The 19,686-nt window shown below is 45.5% G+C and overlaps 1 protein-coding gene across 4 annotated transcripts in view; it reads left to right on the forward strand.

Moving 5' to 3' along the window:
- The window catches only part of CDKAL1 (CDK5 regulatory subunit associated protein 1 like 1), a 647,814-nt gene that overhangs the window by 619,954 nt on the left and 8,174 nt on the right, over window positions 1-19,686 (forward strand). The window contains exon 17 of one of the 4 annotated variants that reach the window (XM_045085086.1): window positions 631-5,046. The exons of the other annotated variants lie outside the window; for them this stretch is intronic. Coding sequence (XP_044941021.1) covers window positions 631-702 — 72 coding nt within the window. The 3' untranslated portion in view covers window positions 703-5,046. Of the gene's footprint in view, window positions 1-630; window positions 5,047-19,686 lie in introns of those variants that run through there. 4 annotated transcript variants of the gene reach the window in all.

The following is a 19,686-nucleotide window of genomic DNA, read 5'->3' on the forward strand; positions in this document are numbered from 1 at the left end:
ATGCCCAAACACGAGTGACGCCTCTCGTGAGCCTGACAGGTGCACGTGAAGAATCCGCGTGCACGGCCATCGGACTGATAAATGGAGTGACACAGGCTCGCCTTCGCCGGGGCCCTGCCAACTGTGTGTCGTCCCGCTCAGCCAGGAGTGAGCTCTAGTACTTGATAAGCATAGCCATTAACGGTTGCTGTTGCTTCAAAAAAAAAAAAAAGTCTTTGGGGTTTGGGATGGATGACCCGGAAGGAACACTAGAATCCAGAATTTAAATTCTCTTGCGTAAAGATTTGGCTTCTGATGCGTTAGCTAATCCTTGAGGGATTGTTAAAGGAAGTGGGCTTTTTGTTGTTGTTGTTGTTTGTTTGTTTTTCTACAGACTACGTATTACAAGGTTGCCTTTACATAGCCACAGTGAAAAGGATTTCACAGCAAATGGCAGTGGTGGGCAAATGATTGTTTAATTCCTTCAATGTAGGTCTATTGAAAAGGATAATGTTTTGAAACATTATCCTCAACCAAGAAAAGCAATACCCTTTTGTTAGTTCCTTGACTGTCGTGTTACCTGCTACAAGGGCAGCACCGTTTAAATTTGGGGGGCAGCCTCCTCTCATCCCCTGTCCTCTCTCCCTCCAGCCTGGAAAACGCATTGTCATCTGTTCTACCAACGGACCTTCTCTGCATGGGACTATTCCAGATCATGGGTGAGATGAGGGAAAGTCACTTGTGTGTTGGCCCTCCTCGGTTTCTAGGAAGGGGCAAGGCCACACGCATGAAGCCAAAGGGTTAGGACTTTCGAGGGAAAATCAGGCCAGGCTTCCATCACCGTTTGTGACTTCCTGTATGTCAGGACTGAGCGTGGCTTTACACTTCATTACTGGTCAGCTTTTAAAGATAACACCAGGCTCAGGGTCAAAAAGCCTTCTTCAGTCAGTGTGTCCTGATGTTAGAAATGTTTTTGCTGATGACACAAGCCAAAATAAATTAAGCAGGAGGAGAACAGCTTGTCACACTTTTATAGAGTAGAGAAGTGGGTAGAGGTTGTAACCATGTCTCAGACTCGTTGAGCTCTTTGAGCACCGGTAAAGGTTCTGGAACTCTTGAATGACAGAACCAGCATACTTCCTCCATGGATGAAGCATGACCTTGGGGTCTGACAGACCTGAGTTTGCATCTGGACTTGCCAGTTTCCCCTAACTATGCAACTGCCAAGCTTCCTTTCGTCTTCATTTCAATGGGAAGACTAATGTCTCGCCTGTAGGGTCATTGAAAGGAGTCCCTTTGGTAGTGTCTGTAAGCCACCTGATACTGTTCCTGGGACATAGCAATCAGCTTCCAAAGGGTCGTTTCCCCTTTCCCATAAATCTAGTTGCATCTAGAAAGAGCAAACCCTGAAGATGACCTGGTACTAATCATTGTCGTTGTGTTTCGTTGTTTTAGCCCTCATCATGCAGTACATGAGGGGAGTGGATTTCTATATACGATGGTCTGTTTAGGACAGAGGACCCATCCCATCGGAATGTGTTTCTGCATCTTGTAGGCTTTTCCTTAGTTTGTCTAGAATGGCGACCTCCCCTGTACACTTTGTAAAGACATCTGGAAAGGTCAAAGCATCTAAAGCAAAGTATTGTATTAAGTAATTATTGGCCAAAGTAAATGCATTTATCCTCATTGAGAATTTTATGATTATTCTCTAAGTATTTAGCCCGATGCTCCTTGAGAGTTATTTTGTCCCCCTTTAGGTCCTGTTGGCGTCTTCTGATAAAACTAGTGAGAGGTAGAACAGACTGGGGGAAGGGGCGCAACCTGGGTGGGCATCGTGGGATCCAGATGATAGCATTCTGGCATCTGTGGTAACAGACTTTTTGACCTTTTGTATATCACTTAGGTTCCCTGGACCTCAGTTGTCTCCGGGATTCTGTGATTGAAATATTCTGTTTGACAAAAATGGATTGACTGCCTACCCTGTGGCAGGGCGTTGAATTCTATAAATATTAATAAATATCAGGCCTTGTTATTTTCAGGTTGTAAGTGAGTGCCCACAACAGGATGGAAAAGGCGAGCAATAATCAAGTCAAAGTTTACTGTCCTGTACGAAATTATATGCTAGGAAACAGCATACGGTAACATCTTCCATGAGTATTCCCCCATCTTTCCTCTCAGTTTGGTTAAAGGAATAGAGAATTAGAAAGAGAGGGTGATAGGAAAGAAGCAAAATTGCCTGAATATTTTTAAGGAATACGGAAGCAAACAGGTACCGATAAGCTAACAGGGGACATTTCTGAGTATCGTTTTAAGGATAATTAATTTCAAAAAAAGGTTATATAATAATTAAACGGGGGAAGGCATCATGGAATTCAAAGGACAGATATAAATCAAAGAAAGGGGAGATCATGAACTTTTATATGAAAAGTTTCAGGGGGCTTTGTTCTTAGGAGGAAGCAAGGGACACATACGTTTTCATAGATGTTCTTGGATCATAATTCTCAAGTGTGGTCTCCAGACTTGCAGCATCAGCAAATCTGGGAACTTGTTAACAAGGCGAATTCTCAGGCTTCAAACTGGACCTGAATCAGAAACTCTGAGAGTAAGGCCCAGTAACCTGTTTTCTTAATAAGCTCTCTGGGTAATTCTGGTGCCTGCTCAAGTTTGAAAACCACTCTTCTAAGAAAATGATTCTCAAGTGGGAAAGAGGGTTTGCTATTTATAAAAGCAGTTTTAATATTGTAATGTAATAAGGCCAAATTTCCACACTTGGAACTTCAGAAAGCGTGGGACCGCATCCCCCTGGATGGTGAAGACTGTCTCATCTGCGTATTAATAATTCTTCTGAAGTGGGTTGTAGAAATGACTGTGGGGACATGCAAACGTCACCTGCCTGTGGGGAGGGGATACTTAGGGGGAAGGGCCATAGGCATGGGAACCCTGAGAAAAAGCACAAGTTTTAAGGTGTTGAAGAGCGGTGATATTTTTGCCACGCTCCCTCATAGAGCCCAAGTGTGTCGTAACGTATCCTGTTCAGTGCGATGATCATTTTACACAGTTGAAGTTTCCTCAGAAAATTGCCGTGCCTTCCAGTCGTGCCACCTGAAGAAAACCCATGGGGAAATAGCGCCTACTGCACCAGATCCGTGACCACCTGATAATATGAAAAATTACCGAAGAGCCGTCTATCAAAGACTGGGATCAAGGAGTTGTTTTGTTTTAACTCAGTTATGGAAAATTTGTACTGTAGCAAATTTCAAGCATAATACATGTCACATACCCGTCACCCACCTTTAACATGTGTAACTTCTTGTCTTCCACACTGAAAATCCCAGGTCCTGGTCACCTCGCATAAGTACTTACGGGCTTGTTCCTGTGCTACTCACGTAACTGTCCACGAATAACCATACTAGCGCCATCACCTACAGTGTGACTCCTGAGCGCGGAGCTGAGTTGAGGTGGCGGTGGTGGGGAGGTGGTTTTACAGGTGTTTTTGTTCCTGGGTATTTCCCTCGAGGACTGTACGGGCAGAGGGTAGTTTTGAAGTTAGCCGAATTCATTCCTCTCTGTACGGCTGTACCAGCCAGTGACTACTCTGCTAGGAACATTTGTTCCACTTTATTTTCAAATTTGGGGGGAATTTAAAAAATTTAGTTTTGTTTCAAAATCATGTAAAATATTTAGCAAAATCAAATCTACGGAAGTATGTTCTGAGAAGTTCACCTTCTGTCTTCTCCACCCTGTTTCTTCTCTTACCTATTTAAGGAATTTTGTTTGCTTTAGTTTTTGGCTTATTCTTCCAAGGGTTTGCTTTAACAATATAAACAAATACATGTACATGTTTTTTGCCACCTCCGTCCTAGATAAATTATAGACACTTTTGCTGTTTTTCACAGTGTATCTTGACAGTTACTGCCTAGCAGTATATGAAAATTCAATGGATGTTTACAATGATTTTTGTTAGGCTCTTCGGCAAAATACATGAGAGTCTGTGTTGTTCTTGTCTCTAAGTTGAATACTATTACCCTGTATGAAACCCAGCATCTTCTCGGTCAAAGAGAGAGGCGGGATTACCTCAAAGTATTTAGGTAGCCAGAGAGACAGCAGACTGGTCAGAAGGTAGTGGTTAGGTGACTATCCTCACCAATATGTGGTGTTTTCTGGAGTTTCGGTAGTGGCCGTCCTAAAGGATGTGAGGTCAGGCCCGGGTTTTTCAGCCCAGGCTCAAACCAGCTTTCCCTTTGGAGTTGCAAGAGTCTTACCAATGACTTCACGGCTTTAGTTGTCTTCTGCATACCACTCGGCCACTCGGGCTTGTGCCGGATGCAGAGAAAAAAATGAGGAGAAAATGGACGGTATTAACCGTCTTCTCTGTGTTCTGTGGAAAGTGGTATTCGCGTTACCAGCCTGTGTTAGGAAGACAGGAGAATATGAACACTACCCCTGCTTGATCGAAGCTAACTAGTTTTACTCCTGGTGCTCTTTCCTCTCTTGTGGCCCATCTTCTAACAAATTACTTGGATCCTACCATCTCTGAGATCAATACTTAAGAAGTCAGAGCCATTTCGTGCCTGAATCGGAGGAAAATGCTCTCTGATTCCAAACTTAAGTAGTGAGTTTTATTGCAAAGTTTTTCTTTTTTTGAGTTTATTCCTAGTAGGAAAGGATTGCTTTAAATAAGAAAGAGGTGGTGGCAGGGTGGGGGGTGGTGATTTGTGGAAGCAGCTCGAGATTTGGAGTCTCTCGTGTTTGGGTTCGGATGGGAATTACACGCTTCTCTGCTCCTGTACAACCTCCTTGAATCACAGTTTCTTCATTTGTAAAATGGACACAATCGAGCCACAGAGGATTAAATTAGATCATGGGGACAGAATGCCTGGTGTATCACACGTGCATTAATATTTGATAAAAGGATTCAGTAAGTGTACTTTTAAAAATCAGTGATTTCCTGGGTCTTAATTTTTTTTTTTTTTTACGTCAATGTTTTTTTAAAAGGTACTTTGCTTCCATTGGCTTTCACTCTATAGTATTGTACAGCAGTTAAGAACACTGATGCTGGATTCTGAACACTTGTGTCTGAATCTGTTCCACCACTTACAAGGAGTATGACCTTGGGTAAACTCTTCTTATCTCCACCTCCTCTCTCTCCTCCGTAAACATGGATAATAGTACCTGCTTCATGGGACTACAGGGAAATGGCTTAACAGTCAATAAAGATTGGCCCCTCTTAATATTATCATTATTAATTTGTGATACATTCCACACAGTGATGCAGAGAAGGTAAAAATTGCCCAACCTTTGATCATTTCAAAAGTTGTCATCGGGACACCCAGGTGGCACAGTCAGTTGAGCGTCCGACTCTTGGTTTCGGCTCAGGTCATGATCTCAGGGTCGAGAGATCGGGCCCCTCATCAGGCTCTGTGCTCTGTGTGGAGTCTGCTTAAGACTCTCTCTCCCTTTCCCTCTGTCCCCCCGCCCTGGGAGTGCTCTCTCTCTCTCAAATAAATCCTAACAACAACAACAAAGATAGTTGCAATCATAAGCTGTCGATTTCCTACAAAATGGCGGATGAAAACAGACGAACTTGGCAGCCCCTCCACATAATGAGAAAAACCGATGAGCAGAAAGAGGCCCCACAGCAATTTCAGAGCTCGGATATTCATCCTGACAGACGTTTCTTTCTCTTTATGTGTCTTTCTAATGGCGACTGTTCTAGAACGGAGAGCTGGACCCACCATTCCGTTTCTCAGATGCAGTGGGAAGGTTGCCCCCAGGGTTCCTGGCTGCCACCTGTTTCTCATCCGTTGAGACTTTGATCCCAGTAATGGATTCGCTTGAGCAGTTAGATGGCTCAGCACCAGCACAGCCGACTGCCCGTGGAAAGGAAGCAGGAGTTTTAAAGGGTGGCACGGTTTGCCTTCATTCCCAAAGGGCCAGCAGGATATTCAGGTGGACTGAGTTTTATGTACAAACCATACTATATTTTCAGAGCTCTGACCCTTACAAAAGCACCGTAAAACTGCTTTCCTCTCCATCTAACATTCATTTCCAAAACCACTGAAGTGAAAGGGTCTATTAGTTCAGGGCCACATTTGAAAGCACATGAAAACTGCGTTCACGAGGTTAAGAAATGGCTTAATAATTAAGTTAAAACAGTTGAAAGTGGATCTAATTTCAAACAGATCAGCTAACCGTGTTAGAAGCAAATGAGGGTGTGTTCCTTCCTATTTTCCTTCCAGCCCTGAGATATTGGCTCCAACCCCACGTGGTTTTTCTCATTCCTTTTTTTTTTTTCTTTTTAAACTTGATATAAGATTGACTTCTTCATTGCCCATATGTTAAATTGGTGTCGCCCACCGTGAAAACACAGTACACTGGCTATTAAGTCCATTTCGTTCATGCCGCACCCATCAGTGTCTTCTGCCCGCCCGTTAAGACGTGGTTGGGTGTCGCTGTCTCGATACGTAGATTTTATTCCGTGCTGCTGAGCTGTATATTTTATTGGCATTACAGCTGAACTCATCGCTGTGATTATGTCAGCTCAGGATGCGCTTGGTGTGTCCGCTGTACCTTCGTGTACCTGTTTGGTGACCATCCAGAGTACCATCTGAGTGTCCCACTGCTCAGCAGTCTGCTCTCACGCCTCTTGCATCACCACCCATGCAACCACGGACGATAATTTCCTCCTCCCGAGGCCTGGTGCTGGGGCACGGGGAGGGGAACTGTGTGCGTCATGGAATTGTGCCTTCATAGCAATAATGGCTCCCAGTCAGTGACCCTGTCCTGTGCGCATGGCATGAAGTTTACCGATGCTACCTTTTTACCCGTGTTCTCTCACTGTATTCCTGTAGCCTCAGCCACAGCAGCTGAACACAGGAGCACTGCTATGCTCGCTCACCAAGAGGCATAGGAGGGAGGACTTGGCCAGGCGCTGCCCCTCCCTCTGGACCTGGACTCTGGAGGGAGTAGAAGGCACAGCGAGCTTGCAGTCAGAGGCAAGGGCAGACGCCCAGAGCAAGGAAGGAAAGAGACTAGGCCCCCTGACACTGGATTGTTCACACATGCGCCATGTGCCTGATGCCTGGAGTCTTATGGTGGGTTTCAGCGTTTACCGACTTTAATGTTATTGAGGCACCGGCCCACATGTTGGCGATACAAATAACAAAGAGCATCCTGGCCTTTGAGGAGGTTTTAGTCTGGGTGTGGTTCTGGTAATACTCTTCTTCCATAGGGACCCTGGTAGGCCAGGGAGGGGGTCTTATGTATGTACACCAGCTGCCCTGGGCAACATAATGGCTCTGGAGGTGAAAGTTTTATGGGTGATTTTTTACCAAGTCTAGAATGAATTCATTAAGAACAAAAGGTATTCTTCATCATAAAAGCAACAAATAGAAAAAGCTTTCTTAGGAAAACCAAAGTGGTATCTTGGCAACACCCAAACATGAAAGGTCAGCTAGGCCCAGTCTCATGTCCCCACCAACTGGGAGGAGGGAGACTCCAACAGAGGAGTATCTGTTGTGATGGTTTGAATTCATGTGTCCTGAACTGCACTTTGATGCTCTCGCATTGGCTATGTTACGCTTCCTCCATCAGCTAGCATGGCATGGCCGTGTCTCAGTTTGCCTGGGACAGCCTTGCTTTATACCTGTTGTCCTGATGTAACTGATCATGGTGCCCCTCTCTTTACTCCCCACCATGTTCTGGTTCAGAAGATGAATCACGCGGCCATCCTGTCAATTTCCAAAGTGGACCCGGTACTTTGCTAAGTGCCGCTTGGGACGCAGAAGTCTAGGACGTGGTCCTTGCCCTCAGGGAGAGGAAAGTCTAGTGGGAAAGAGGAGATATGTATGTTTGAAACAAAATATGTAATATAGCAAGTGCTCAGTAAGAAATTGGAAGCTGGGAAGCCTCTCAAGGTTGGAGGTATTGGGGGATATGTGGGTCAGGGTTCTTTGCAGACAACAGAAAAATGTTCATCTAGTTTAAACAGAAAGGGGGATACAGTTCACAGAGTCGTGGGAGAGGCTGGCACGTAGATGCTGCTAGAACGACAACACCCAGAACCACATAGAAGGTGCCAGTAAGAAGTCTTCCCTGGCCCCACCCTGTACCTCAACGGCAGAGTTCCCACGCCCATCCGCCTCCTCACGGAGCCCACTCCACAGTCCGTCCCTCCCGGCATGGCCTCTGGGTGTGGAACCTGGCTCTCAAGCCTGCGTCCAGGGATGAAGGAGAAAGGGAGATGGTCCCCAGAGTCTGTAGTGATAAGAATCCTCCGCATGGAGACCCAGTGGTGTGAAGAGGCTGTTGGAACAGTTTCCCCTGCAGGGGTTGTCATGGATGTGCTGGGCTTAGAACTGGACTTGAAGGACAGAAGGGACCAAGGCAGCAAGTGAAGAAGGAGATTCTCTCAGTGTGAAAGGAACACAAGTCAAGGGACAGAAAACACAGGAATGCAGCTGGCCTTCTGTGTGCATCCATACACAGATGCGGGCCGGTGGGAAGCGGTGGGAAATGATGTCTCCTGGGAAGGGGGAGACCTCTGGGTTCTGAAGGCAAATAGCACGAGACAGAAGTTGGGCTTTGCTACAGTAACACATAAACTCCGAAAGCTCGGGCTTCATCCTGCATACACTGCCACACATCGAGAACCTCGTGAGGCGCCGTTGGGAATCAGGGACACCCCGTTCCACGCAGTCCCTCAGGGACCCAGGCTGATGGCAAGCAGAAGTTTGCTGGAGAGCCAGGCTCTTCCGTCCCCCAGCACCAGAGTGGCTGATGACATTTCTGTTCACGACAATTGACCGGAATATTCATGTGGCCCCACCTACTTCAAGGGTTTGGGAAATACATACTTATGGCATGGTATGGCCGTGTCTCAGTTTTCCTGGGACAGTCTTGCTTTATACCTGTTGTCCTGATATAACTGATCATGGTGCCCCTCTCTTAACTCCCCACCATGTTCTGGTTCAGAAGATGAATCACGCGGCCATCCCGTCAATTTCCAAAGTGGACCCGGTACTTTGCTAAGTGCTGCTTGGGACGCAGAAGTCTAGGACATGGTCCTTGCCCTCAGGGAGAGGAAAGTCTAGTGGGGAAGAGGAGATATGTATGTTTGAAACAAAATATGTAATACAGCAAGTGCTGTATTGAAGTGCCTGCCATGGCCGGTTGGAAAATCTTTGAGGACCAGCAGAACTGTGAAAATCATCTGTGGGAGGAAAAACTGAGGAGCACTGGGCCACCCTGTCTGTCTTGCTCACCAACAGCCCTCAGGCCCAGCACAGCGGCTGGCTCGTAGCTGGCACTCGGCACATGTTTGTTGAATGAATTTGGCTCTCGGTGACATGCAGGATGGAATGGAGAGTTTTTCCACCACAGGCAGGGAAGTTGAGAATAAATCTATGACTTCAGCTTGGGATATTAGTATATTCTTTAAGGACTAAAAAAGAAAAATTATAGTCGAGCTACAGAACCTGTTCTTGGAGGTCATTCGACGTCTTGATAAGCACATTGCAAAAGCCCATTTTTAAGTTGAAATAATCTTGCAAATTTAAGTTCTTTTTGTGGAAACTGTAAGGATGAGTACTTTAGAGCTGGGATGCTTCTAACCATAAATTTGCGTTTTCTTCCCTTTTTTTTCCTAAAGATGAATCTGACAGCCTGTTTCTCCCGTCATGCTCAGAAGACTAACTTTGAAATGTGCCTCAAATAATAGAACTATGGATATTTCTGTTTTCTAACGTAGTTTACAGCATTTTAGATGGAGAAATTAGTTTTCTCCTGCCCCTCTGTCTCCCTAGTGCAATTCTATAAAATTATTGAGAAACACAAATATTCAAGCCGTATGTCAAGTCAGCAGTTATCTGGTAGGATGTCCACGTACAAAAATGGGATGCAGTAGGGCTCAGTGGGCTAAAGCCTCTGCCTCTGGCTCAGGGCTCGATCCCAGGACCCACATCGGGCTCTCTGCTTAGCAGGGAACCTGCTTCCATTCCTCTCTCTCTGCTTGCCTCTCTGCCTACTTGTGATCTCTGTCAAATAAATAAAATCTTAAAAAAAAAAAAAAAAAAACAAAAAACGGGATGCAGTGCCCTCCAGATTTGCCCCTGCTTGAGACAGGACCACAAAAGCAAAGAACCACAGCAGACATACTTTATCAGGATTAGCATTTTCCTTCCAGAAACTCCTGGCTCCCAAGGCTTCTCGCTTGCACACATCCGTTCTGAAAGATAGAGTATGTCTTAAGCACAAAAGCTGTGGAGTCGCCCTGTGTGGATTTGGACTTCTGGCTCTGTTCCTTATTAACTGTGTGGTCCTCAGCTGATCACTTACCCTCTCTGGTGTGTTTCCTCTTGCATAAATGGGGGGTAATAGAAATCTATCTGACAGGGTGGTTTTGACGAATGAGATGATGCGTGGGAAGCACTCAGAGTATTACCTGACACATAGGAACAAATCAATGGTGTGAAGTTGGGGCCATGGTGATAGCAGTGATTTCTCTGGACCCAAATAATCAGAGTGCGAATGGTATTGTGTCCGTGGGCATGGGTTATGTTTTGCGCGAATCACATACATACCATGAGAAGAGGACTTGGTCATTGTTTTTTCAGGTACGTGGATCACCAGCAAGAGCATTTGTAAAGTCCAGTTGCCTAAAATAAATAATCATGATCATGATTTAAGTTTCCCCTTTTCACTGACTTTGAGTAGCTGTTCCTTTTCTGTGATCCCTTCAAGATGAGGTCCGTTCTTCTGAACAATCTCCGAACATCGATGGTACTAGATAGTGTTATTTGCGACAGATCTTTTTCTTGTAGATATTCTTGTAGGAGGTAATTTCCTCTTCTGTGTTGTACTATATTATCTGAAAATAAACACAATCTGCCTAATTGGTCTCCCTGTTTCTACCCTCTATATAAATCAGATCGTGTCTCCCTTATGTTTAAAACCATCAAGGATTCCATATGACCCAGCATATGTACCCAAAAACTGAAAGCAGGCACTTGAGCCAATAGTGGTACACCAGTATTCGTAGCAGCGTTATTCACGATAATCAAAAAGGGGAAAGAACCCAAGTGTCAATCAGCAAATGAACGGATACACAAAATGTGATATATACATACAATGGAATTGGACGCATCCATAAGAAGAAACGAATTTCTGACACGTACCACCATGTGAACCTTGAAAACATTCTGCTAAGTGAAATAAGCCAGGCACAAAAGGAGAACTATCATATGTTTCTACTTCCATGAAAGATCTAGAATAGGCAAATTTTACAGAAGCAGAAAGTAGATTAGAGATTATCCGGGGCTAGAGGTAGAGATGGGGAGCTATTTCTTACTGGTTACAGAGTCTCTGGGATGATGAAAAAGTCTTAGGAATAGTGGTGATGGCTGTACAACGTGGCGAGTATAATTAATGCCACTGAATTGTGTACTTGAGAATGATTAAAATAGTGAATTTTATGTTATATATATCTTACCATAATAAAATTTTTTTTCATGTCGAGTTTCCTCATGCTCACAGCGGAAACAAAATCCCAGCCTGTAAGGCCTAGTATGTTGGCCCCGCCATTGTCCCTCTGACATCATCATTGACCTTTCTAGCCCTTGAGTGTGCTGGACCAGCCACACTGGTCTCTGTGCCTCTCCTCGAATGTGAACACACCAGCGTCACTCCCAGCCAGTCCTTCTGCTTGGAAGCTGCCTCTCTCAGATGCCTGTGTGACACATCTGTCATCTCCTTCATTCATCTGCTGAAATTCTGCCTTATCAGTGAGTCCTTCCTGAGTAGGTCTCTATAAAACAGCCACCCCTAGCACAACCTAGAACCCCTACCCCATCGTTACTCCATTTTTCTCTGTGGGAAATCTCCCTGTCAGACACATATAATTCTGTGTTTCTTTGCCTCAAGTGACTAAAATGGAAAAACCAACCATAAGTGCGGGGAAATTTTGCTTCATTCCTTTCATTTTTTTTAAAAGATTTTATTTATTCATTTGACAGAGAGAGATTGCAAGTAGGCAGAGAGGCAGGCAGAGAGAGAGAGAGAGAGGGAAGCAGGCTCCCTGCTGAGCAGAGAGCCCAATGCGGGGCTCGATCCCAGGACCCTGAGATCATGACCTGAGCCAAAGGCAGAGGCTTAACCCACTGAGCCACCCAGGTGCCCTTCATTCCTTTCTTTGTCTTTAATGTCTAGTGCCTGGCATGGCAGAGCAAATCTTTAGGAAATGTCTGCTGAGTGAATAAATGAGTGTATTTGTGTTGGAGATGGAGAGAGAGAAAGAGAGAAGGATGCATGCATAGATGTGTAGATAGGTAGATGGATAGCTGGATAGCTGTCCCTTACCGCAAAGGATTGCAGGACCAAATATCTGGCCACCTTATGTATCAGTTAACTATCGCCACCCCAAATGCCTCATGATGCAACCACAAACCTTAGAGCAAGCCAGCTAATCTCAGCTGTTGCATGGCTTTGCCTTTGGACAGCCCAGTGTCTGTGAATCGGTGTCTCATTGTGTTTTTAACTTGGGTCTCTCTAATGACAAATGAGGTCGGCATATGCGTATACATTTGTTGGATTCTTTTGAGATATTTATTTAGACCTCGTCTCTGCTAAAGAGTCTGTGTAAGTCTGTTGCCCGTTTTCTTCTGTTGAGTTGATACCTTTTGGATTTTTAGAGTTTCTTCATACTATCACAGTCTACAGTCAGCTGTATGTGAAGCACGTAGCTTCTCTCCGTTCATGGCTTGTCTTTTACCCTCTAATTGGCGCCTTAGAACTTCATGTATTTTTGTGATTTTTAGAATGGTTTCCCTGCCTTGTGGGTTAGAAAGGTTTTTCTGCCCATATTACCTAAAATTTTTCCAGTTCTGCCTTTCCCAGGTAAATAATCAATGTACCTGGAATTAATTTTTAAGGATGGTGGGTAGGGGTCAAATTTCATTGTTTTATGTGGGTATAATGAATTGTTCCAGAAAATTTTATTGAAAGGCCATCTTTCCTAGTGGCCTGAAATGCCTCTGTTATAAAAATCACGTTTCAACATATATGTGAGTCGGTGTCCAGCCCTCTACCTGGCATCTTTTTATATTAGTTGTCCATTGCTGTGTAACAAAGCTGGGTAACCAATGGCCTCAAAATTTAGCAGCGTGAAACAAAAAGCATTCTTAATCTCAAAGCATCTGTGGGTCAGAACTCTGGGCACAGCGTAGCTAGGGTGCCTCTGGCCATGTGTCTGTCAGGAGGCGGCAGTTAGGGTGTTGACCAGGAGTGTCATCTTACCTGAAAGGTCTCTTTGAGTTCACTTGTTTGGGGATGGTGGGGTACCTGTTCCCATGGGGTTTGAGATTGAGATCTTGGTCCTTTGTGGCCGTTGGTCAGAGGCCTCCTTCAGTCCCTTCTCCTGTGGGCTTTGGTGTAGGACACCTCACCATGTGGCAGCTGGCTTTCCTCAGAGCAAGCAAGCAGAGAGAGAAACAGGGAAGCCACATTTTTTTGGGTGACCAAATTTCAATTTATGTTGAGTGTTATTAATTAGAAGCAAAGCCGATCAGCTCATAGTCGGGAAGAGAGGGAAGTTGTTACACCAGGATGTGAATACCGGAAGGCAGAGGTCACTGGAAGCCATCTTGGAGGTTGCCCACCACACTTCTACAGTAATACAAACAACTTAATCTCCTTGTTAATCTCTGTTATTTTCAGGGACATGTGGTAGGGTCGTTTATTTTTTACTTTTTGAAACCTATCCATATTCAAACAGAAAACATCTTACATGTTAGCTCATCGTTTATGAGATTCTTCGGACAGAGCAAAGCACCTGCCATCTCCTTTATTCATGTTATGCAGTCCATGGAGCTCAATGATGCTAGAACCGTATTCCCAGTGTCACTGAAAATGATGCTCAGAACAGAATGGAAGGGTTGCAGGGTAATCGCGGTTAACATCACACATGACTTCTTTTTCATTTAAAGCACAAACATCTGCCAGCACACTCTCATGGTTACCTAGTGGGAAGAAATCCATGGGAGTAATTATTTTGAGTTGAATTGCTTGCTTAAAGATTAACTTTCATACACCTGCTTGTTCCGTTTGTCGACATCCTAGTTCACAGCTTTCTGTATACACTTCATGGGACGAGGGTGGTTTCAGTTGGAGCTTAAGAGATTATCAAAAAGACTTCATCATCAGGAAAGCATCTGGACCCAGTTCACCTTTCCTTTCTTCAGCTTTGTCCTCACCTGTGGGGAACGTTAGCGTGTGCAGATGTGGGCTTCCAGCCAGTGTTTCAAGGAGTTAGACTCCTGCCATCATCAGGAACATGGTGAGGACCAACTTTGCAGTTCTCAGGGAGCCTTTTGGTTCCCTCTTTATGTCCAGTCCCTTGTGTATGTGTATGCATGTGTGTACTTGCGTTTACCTCCATAGCTAACGTTGAGTTAATGAAAGAGAGACCCATGTATACCTTCTACAGTAATTTCCATATTTTTTAAAAAGAATTTATTTATTTATTTGACAGAGATCACAAGTAGGCAGAGAGGCAGTCAGAAGAGAGAAAGAGGAGTGAAGCAGGCTCCCCACTAAGCAGAGAGCCCGACATAGAGCTCGATCCCAGTACCCTGGGATCACAACCTGAGCCAAAGGTAGAGGCTTAACCCACTGAGCCACCCAGGTGCCCCTAATTTCCATATTTTGATATAGTAAAGAAATAGCTTGGGTTTTAAGTGGGACTATTAAGAAAGGCTTCTCTATGTGCCTTCTCTTGGAAGAAGAAAATTTAAATAACAGTGGACAAGAAGTAAAAATAAATGCATCCCCAGCTAATAAGATGCCAGACTTCTGATAACACACCCTTCAAGCAAAGCTCGCAGCCCCTTGTTTTTTGTAGAACTAAGGAGGTTATGTATAGACAAATGACAACGTCCCACTATGGGCAAAGATTTTATGCTGTGTTATTAATTCTAGATCCTCTTCTTCTATCCTGCAGCCCACGCATTTATTTGGTAAATGTAACAAGCCAGGAACTAGGCCAGAGTCAGGCATGTGAACAGACAGAGGGTGTCAAGATAAAAAAAGATTAGGAACTTCATAAAGGATGACAGAATTCAGGTAGAAGCCTACAAGTAGAGGGTTGAGGAGCCCTTACAAAGGCTGGAACCACCAATGTTCATTCCAGATTATTGGGGTCTGAGGCCACAGTTTACGTTAAGATACTTACATTAAGAGGTGCTTCCTTAAGTATGTATTTTGGGAATTAAAATGCAATCACAATAGAGATAACTTTCAGATATGAAGATGGTTTTGTATTTAAAGCAGACTCTACAGAGTCAGGAGATTTTGAGGGTCTTTTCTGATAACATACTGCGCTGCAGAATGTATATTTTAACATAATTTCCTTACATTGATCACATATTTGGTGTTGATAGCTTTTCTGCATAGGCCATATGTGCAGGCTCAGTTGAAAAAAGGAAAAAAACAAGAAGGTGATGCTAAACTCTAATTTCTCTTGAGCTGTGAGCTATCAGACAGCTTTGTCTTCATCCCCAGTAGCTTCCCCTTCCATCCCTAACAATGTTTTTGAGCCATGAGAAAAATTTACACGTAATATTTTGAACCCATTAAAAGATGTTCAGAGCTTAAGAGTTGTTTTTGGATCTCTTGAGTCGGGCAAATTATGATCTCACAGAAAATAATCACTAGGTGATGCGTCGAAGCGGAGCTTTGATTTTTGGTGTGAGTATCTCTTTCTTTCACTGGGGCTCGGTTCAAGTCAGAGGGTTGGACGTCCTGAAAGAGAGGCTCGCCTAGACCAGGCAGATGCACATGCGAGCTCTTCCTTTGGTGAACGTGAAGGTAGAATTATTCAGAATATAATCCGAAATGCATTTGATCATATGACAGATAGTTTAATAATTTATTTTTGGCCTTATTAGCAAAGCCTTATATTTACTCTGCTGTCACCAAAACAAGACTTAAAACACAATCATAGTGATTTCGCATGTGCGGGTATGTTCTGATTTAAATTTTTCTTTCTTTGCGATGTTAATGACCTGATAGCAACTACACATTTGAGCTGAGAGGTTGTGGGGGGAAATGACGTACAAATAATGTCGAATTTAGAATAGCCAGTGCCCAAAGTGGTATGGAAAGGCTGACAGGCCTGTGCTCTCAGCATGTGACTCTGTGGCAGATGCTTTATCCTGTAAATATCCTCCCCAAATAAATGAAAAGGTGTAACTGGTTCCAGGTTTAATTTGTGGAGCTCGTTACATGCCAGCGTACCGACACGGCTGATGGACGACGCATAGAGCATTCTGTGCAGAGACTTCAGGAACTAGAAACTACCAAGATCTTTGGTTCAGAGATAATCGGGCGCTCCTCATTATACGATATTACGATGTTCCCAGTTTGAGGAATTGTCGGGAAAAGTAGTGAGAAGGGTAGCTTGGCACCCTCACTCCCCTGTACGTCCTCGTAGCTGGTGAGGACCCGAAGCACGGGGACAAGGGTGTCTGTCAGTCCGTGGAAGGCAGCTGGCACATGGACCTGGCAACACCTGCAGGGGTCGGGGACAGCAGAACTCATTTAGATGCTGCACGGCAAGATGGGAAGCCAGGTGGCGACTCTCTTCCAGGGATATCTTTTGGTTGAGCAGAACCAGACCAACTGTTCCTCATTAAAACACATTTTGCAACATGTTCTGATGTGAGCAGACCAAATGAGAGTGTGTGTGTGTGTGTGTGTGTGTGTGTGTGTGTGTGTTTTCAGAGAAAATGCAGCACTGTGCCATCTCCAGGTCCCATTTACAGAGTGTCAGCATGGCTCACAACTGCAGGACAGGTGGGGTGCAGTGACCCCGCAGGGCGTGGGGCCTGACCTGGCTTTCCTAGAATGGCCTTCTGCAGAGAAACACAAAACAACACCATTGTCCGTCTGTGAGGTGCAGTGACAGGTAAAGTGGGTAGAGTCGGCTTGGAAGGAATCTCGAGCCCGATCACCATTTGGCGTGGCGTGCCCTGGGTTCTCTCACTTCTCTGTAAGGCGTTAGAAATGGACCTCTGCTATGTTATCACCAAGGCTGAACTTCGCAGGACCGAAGCCAAGCCTCTCATGGGCTTCACCGCGCACAGCCGCTCCCCGTCAGTTGGGCAGGTTGGGATTAGGTCACGTTAACAGCCTCCCTGGGCACTGGGGGGGAATGAATTTGCACCTTAGAGCACTTAGAACGGTGCCGGGCGCGTGGTGACTTAGAACAGGCCTCTCGTCTCCTTAGCGTTTTTATATAGAGGCTGTGGCCCACCTGTCCTCCTGGATCATTCGGCTTCTGGTGCTGTGGCCATTTCATGCATTGCAAGTTATAAATATTCCTGAGGGGGGAACTGCAGGAGAGGCCTCTGAGCGCCATGACTTTCCCCTAGAAGGCCAAGCCCAGCCAGCTCCCGAGAAAAGGGCAGGATGTTTGCACCTGTACAAAAATATAAATATAGAATGGAAAGGAACACACAGAAGAACAAATCCCCTTCAGAGAACACTCACTGACCGCCTCCTTCAGGCCTTGTCTCTTGGCTGAAAAAGCCGTGAGCAGGACAAACACCATGGCTTAGCAGGTCTGCGTGAGCAGAGGATGAGCCTGGAGGCCGCGTCTTTCTCCACAAGGAGGATTCCTGGCCAGCCAGCGACACATCCCCCCGGAGCTGCCTGGCACCCCTTTTCCCTGTAACACGGAGAAGAACATTGGGTCTGTTGGAGCACATTCTCTCCTGTAGCTGGTTTAACTCTGCCTGAACTGAGCACACCTTCTGGTGGGACAGTGAGAACACGGGGAAGTCACATATGCCAGGAGCGGCAACATGCACATGCACAGACACGCACAAGCACGCGTGCACACGGGCACACACACAAGTGCACGTGTGCACACACACACGTACACACAACAATCGAAGGCCGAGATGGAGAAATTATCCCGGGTTATCCCCATGGACCCAGGGTGAATCACAAGGATCCTCACTGAAAAGCCTGTACTACTGGCTTTGACACTAGAGAGAAAAGAGCCCAAGCCAACGGACACAGGAAGCCTCTGGAAGCCAGATAAAGAGCACGGAGGTTCTCCCCTAGAACTGCCAGAAAGAATGCAGCTCTGGCAGCACCTTGATTTTTTGAATTTCCAACCTCCAGAATTGCAGGCTAATGGATTTGTATTAAAACCTGAGGTTTGTGGCAATTTACTGAAGTAGCAATAGAAAACCAGTGTACCATGCTACTTCTCTGCTGGCAAGTTTTTCCCCGTTAGTGCTATTTTATTGTTATACAGTGCGGTATAGATGGTGGTTGACCCTCTGTTCCATCTAGCCCACAGTCCAATAAGAAATCCTAGGATAGGTAAATGGCAGTTTATACCCCTGTATAAAATGTGCATCTGTAGTAGTAAGGAGCAGGTAGAAAGGCAGATATCCTTCCAGCCAGCACCCTAAGGTGCGGGGCCCGGGACACGTGCTGGCGGGGCTCCTCTCCAGCACGCATGGGATCGCGCGGGAGCAGATGGGACATTTACTACCACTGGCAAGTACCATGACTCGGCCGGCCAGCAGGATGCCCAGCCCCACAGCGGGGAAACGCCTCACTCCTGGGGGCTGGTGCTGGTTGAGAGAGTTTTTCCTACAGGAGGTCCCGTCTGACTGAGCCCTGGGAAAACAACCACAAGAGGAAGCAGGGGGCAGACAGAGGGCGGAGGGAAACTGGCTGGTTCAGACAGGACACAGAACATAAAACCTTTGTGGGATCGAGAGGGACCCCTTTCCTTTTTAGTTTCCTTAGGGGAAAAAAAGTTCTAACAAAACTAAATATCAAAGGAAAAAGCAGATATAAAAATGAGCCCCTGGAACATGTGACCCGTGAACCCCTCTTCGTAAATTGTGGAGTTCAAGTTTCCCTGCACGTATGAGATGGTTGTAGTTAAGAGCCGGTCTAGAGGGCTCACTCCGAGGAAGGAGGCATAGCTTCTCCGTCGCGGGTAAGCCCGCGAGGGGAGTACCCAGGACAGGACATCTTCGTCTCAGTGCTGGGGACAGGTGCTGTGGGGAACTCTGGCTGTCCCCGTGTTCCAGGTCGCGCTCCTGGGATGTAATAGCCCTTCGTGTGGACTTTCTGCATTCCAGACAGCCAACCTGGGTACTGGGCAGATCACTCCGAACCCTCTCGACATCCTCTTATGGTAGATATTGATATCCCTGCTTCATAGAAGAGATAACTAGGCTTCGGGGCTTTAAACCACTTGCTCAAGGTCACACAGCCGCCACATGTCTGACCCTGGATTCAGTGTCTGCCCTGCCAGAATTTAGAACCCGTGCCCATCCGTCCTATATCGTGTGTCCCCTGATAATGGGGAAGGGACAGGAATAGCCTAGATCAATTAGCTATATGTGAGAAGCAAATAAAATAGTGACTCTAATTTCACAAAAAGAGTATCTGAGACAGTTTGCCAATTCCATTAGGACCGCAGAACACCACGGAATGTGTTAACCTGGAGTTTCATGTGCTCAAAACACTTAACATGCCTAGCTCACTTGATCCTCCTAACACCCTGTGATGTGGAAATACTAACAGGAACTCCATTTCTTAGGGGATTTTATGTGGAAACAGAGGCTAAGTCATTTGCCCCCAACTCCTAAGTTGGAGGTGGGATTAGAGCCCAGAACCCGGGTG

The sequence above is a fragment of the Mustela putorius genome, unplaced genomic scaffold (genome assembly GCF_011764305.1).
Source record: "Mustela putorius furo isolate JIRA1106 unplaced genomic scaffold, ASM1176430v1.1 tig00000831_pilon_pilon_pilon, whole genome shotgun sequence".
Lineage (NCBI taxonomy): Eukaryota > Metazoa > Chordata > Mammalia > Carnivora > Mustelidae > Mustela > Mustela putorius.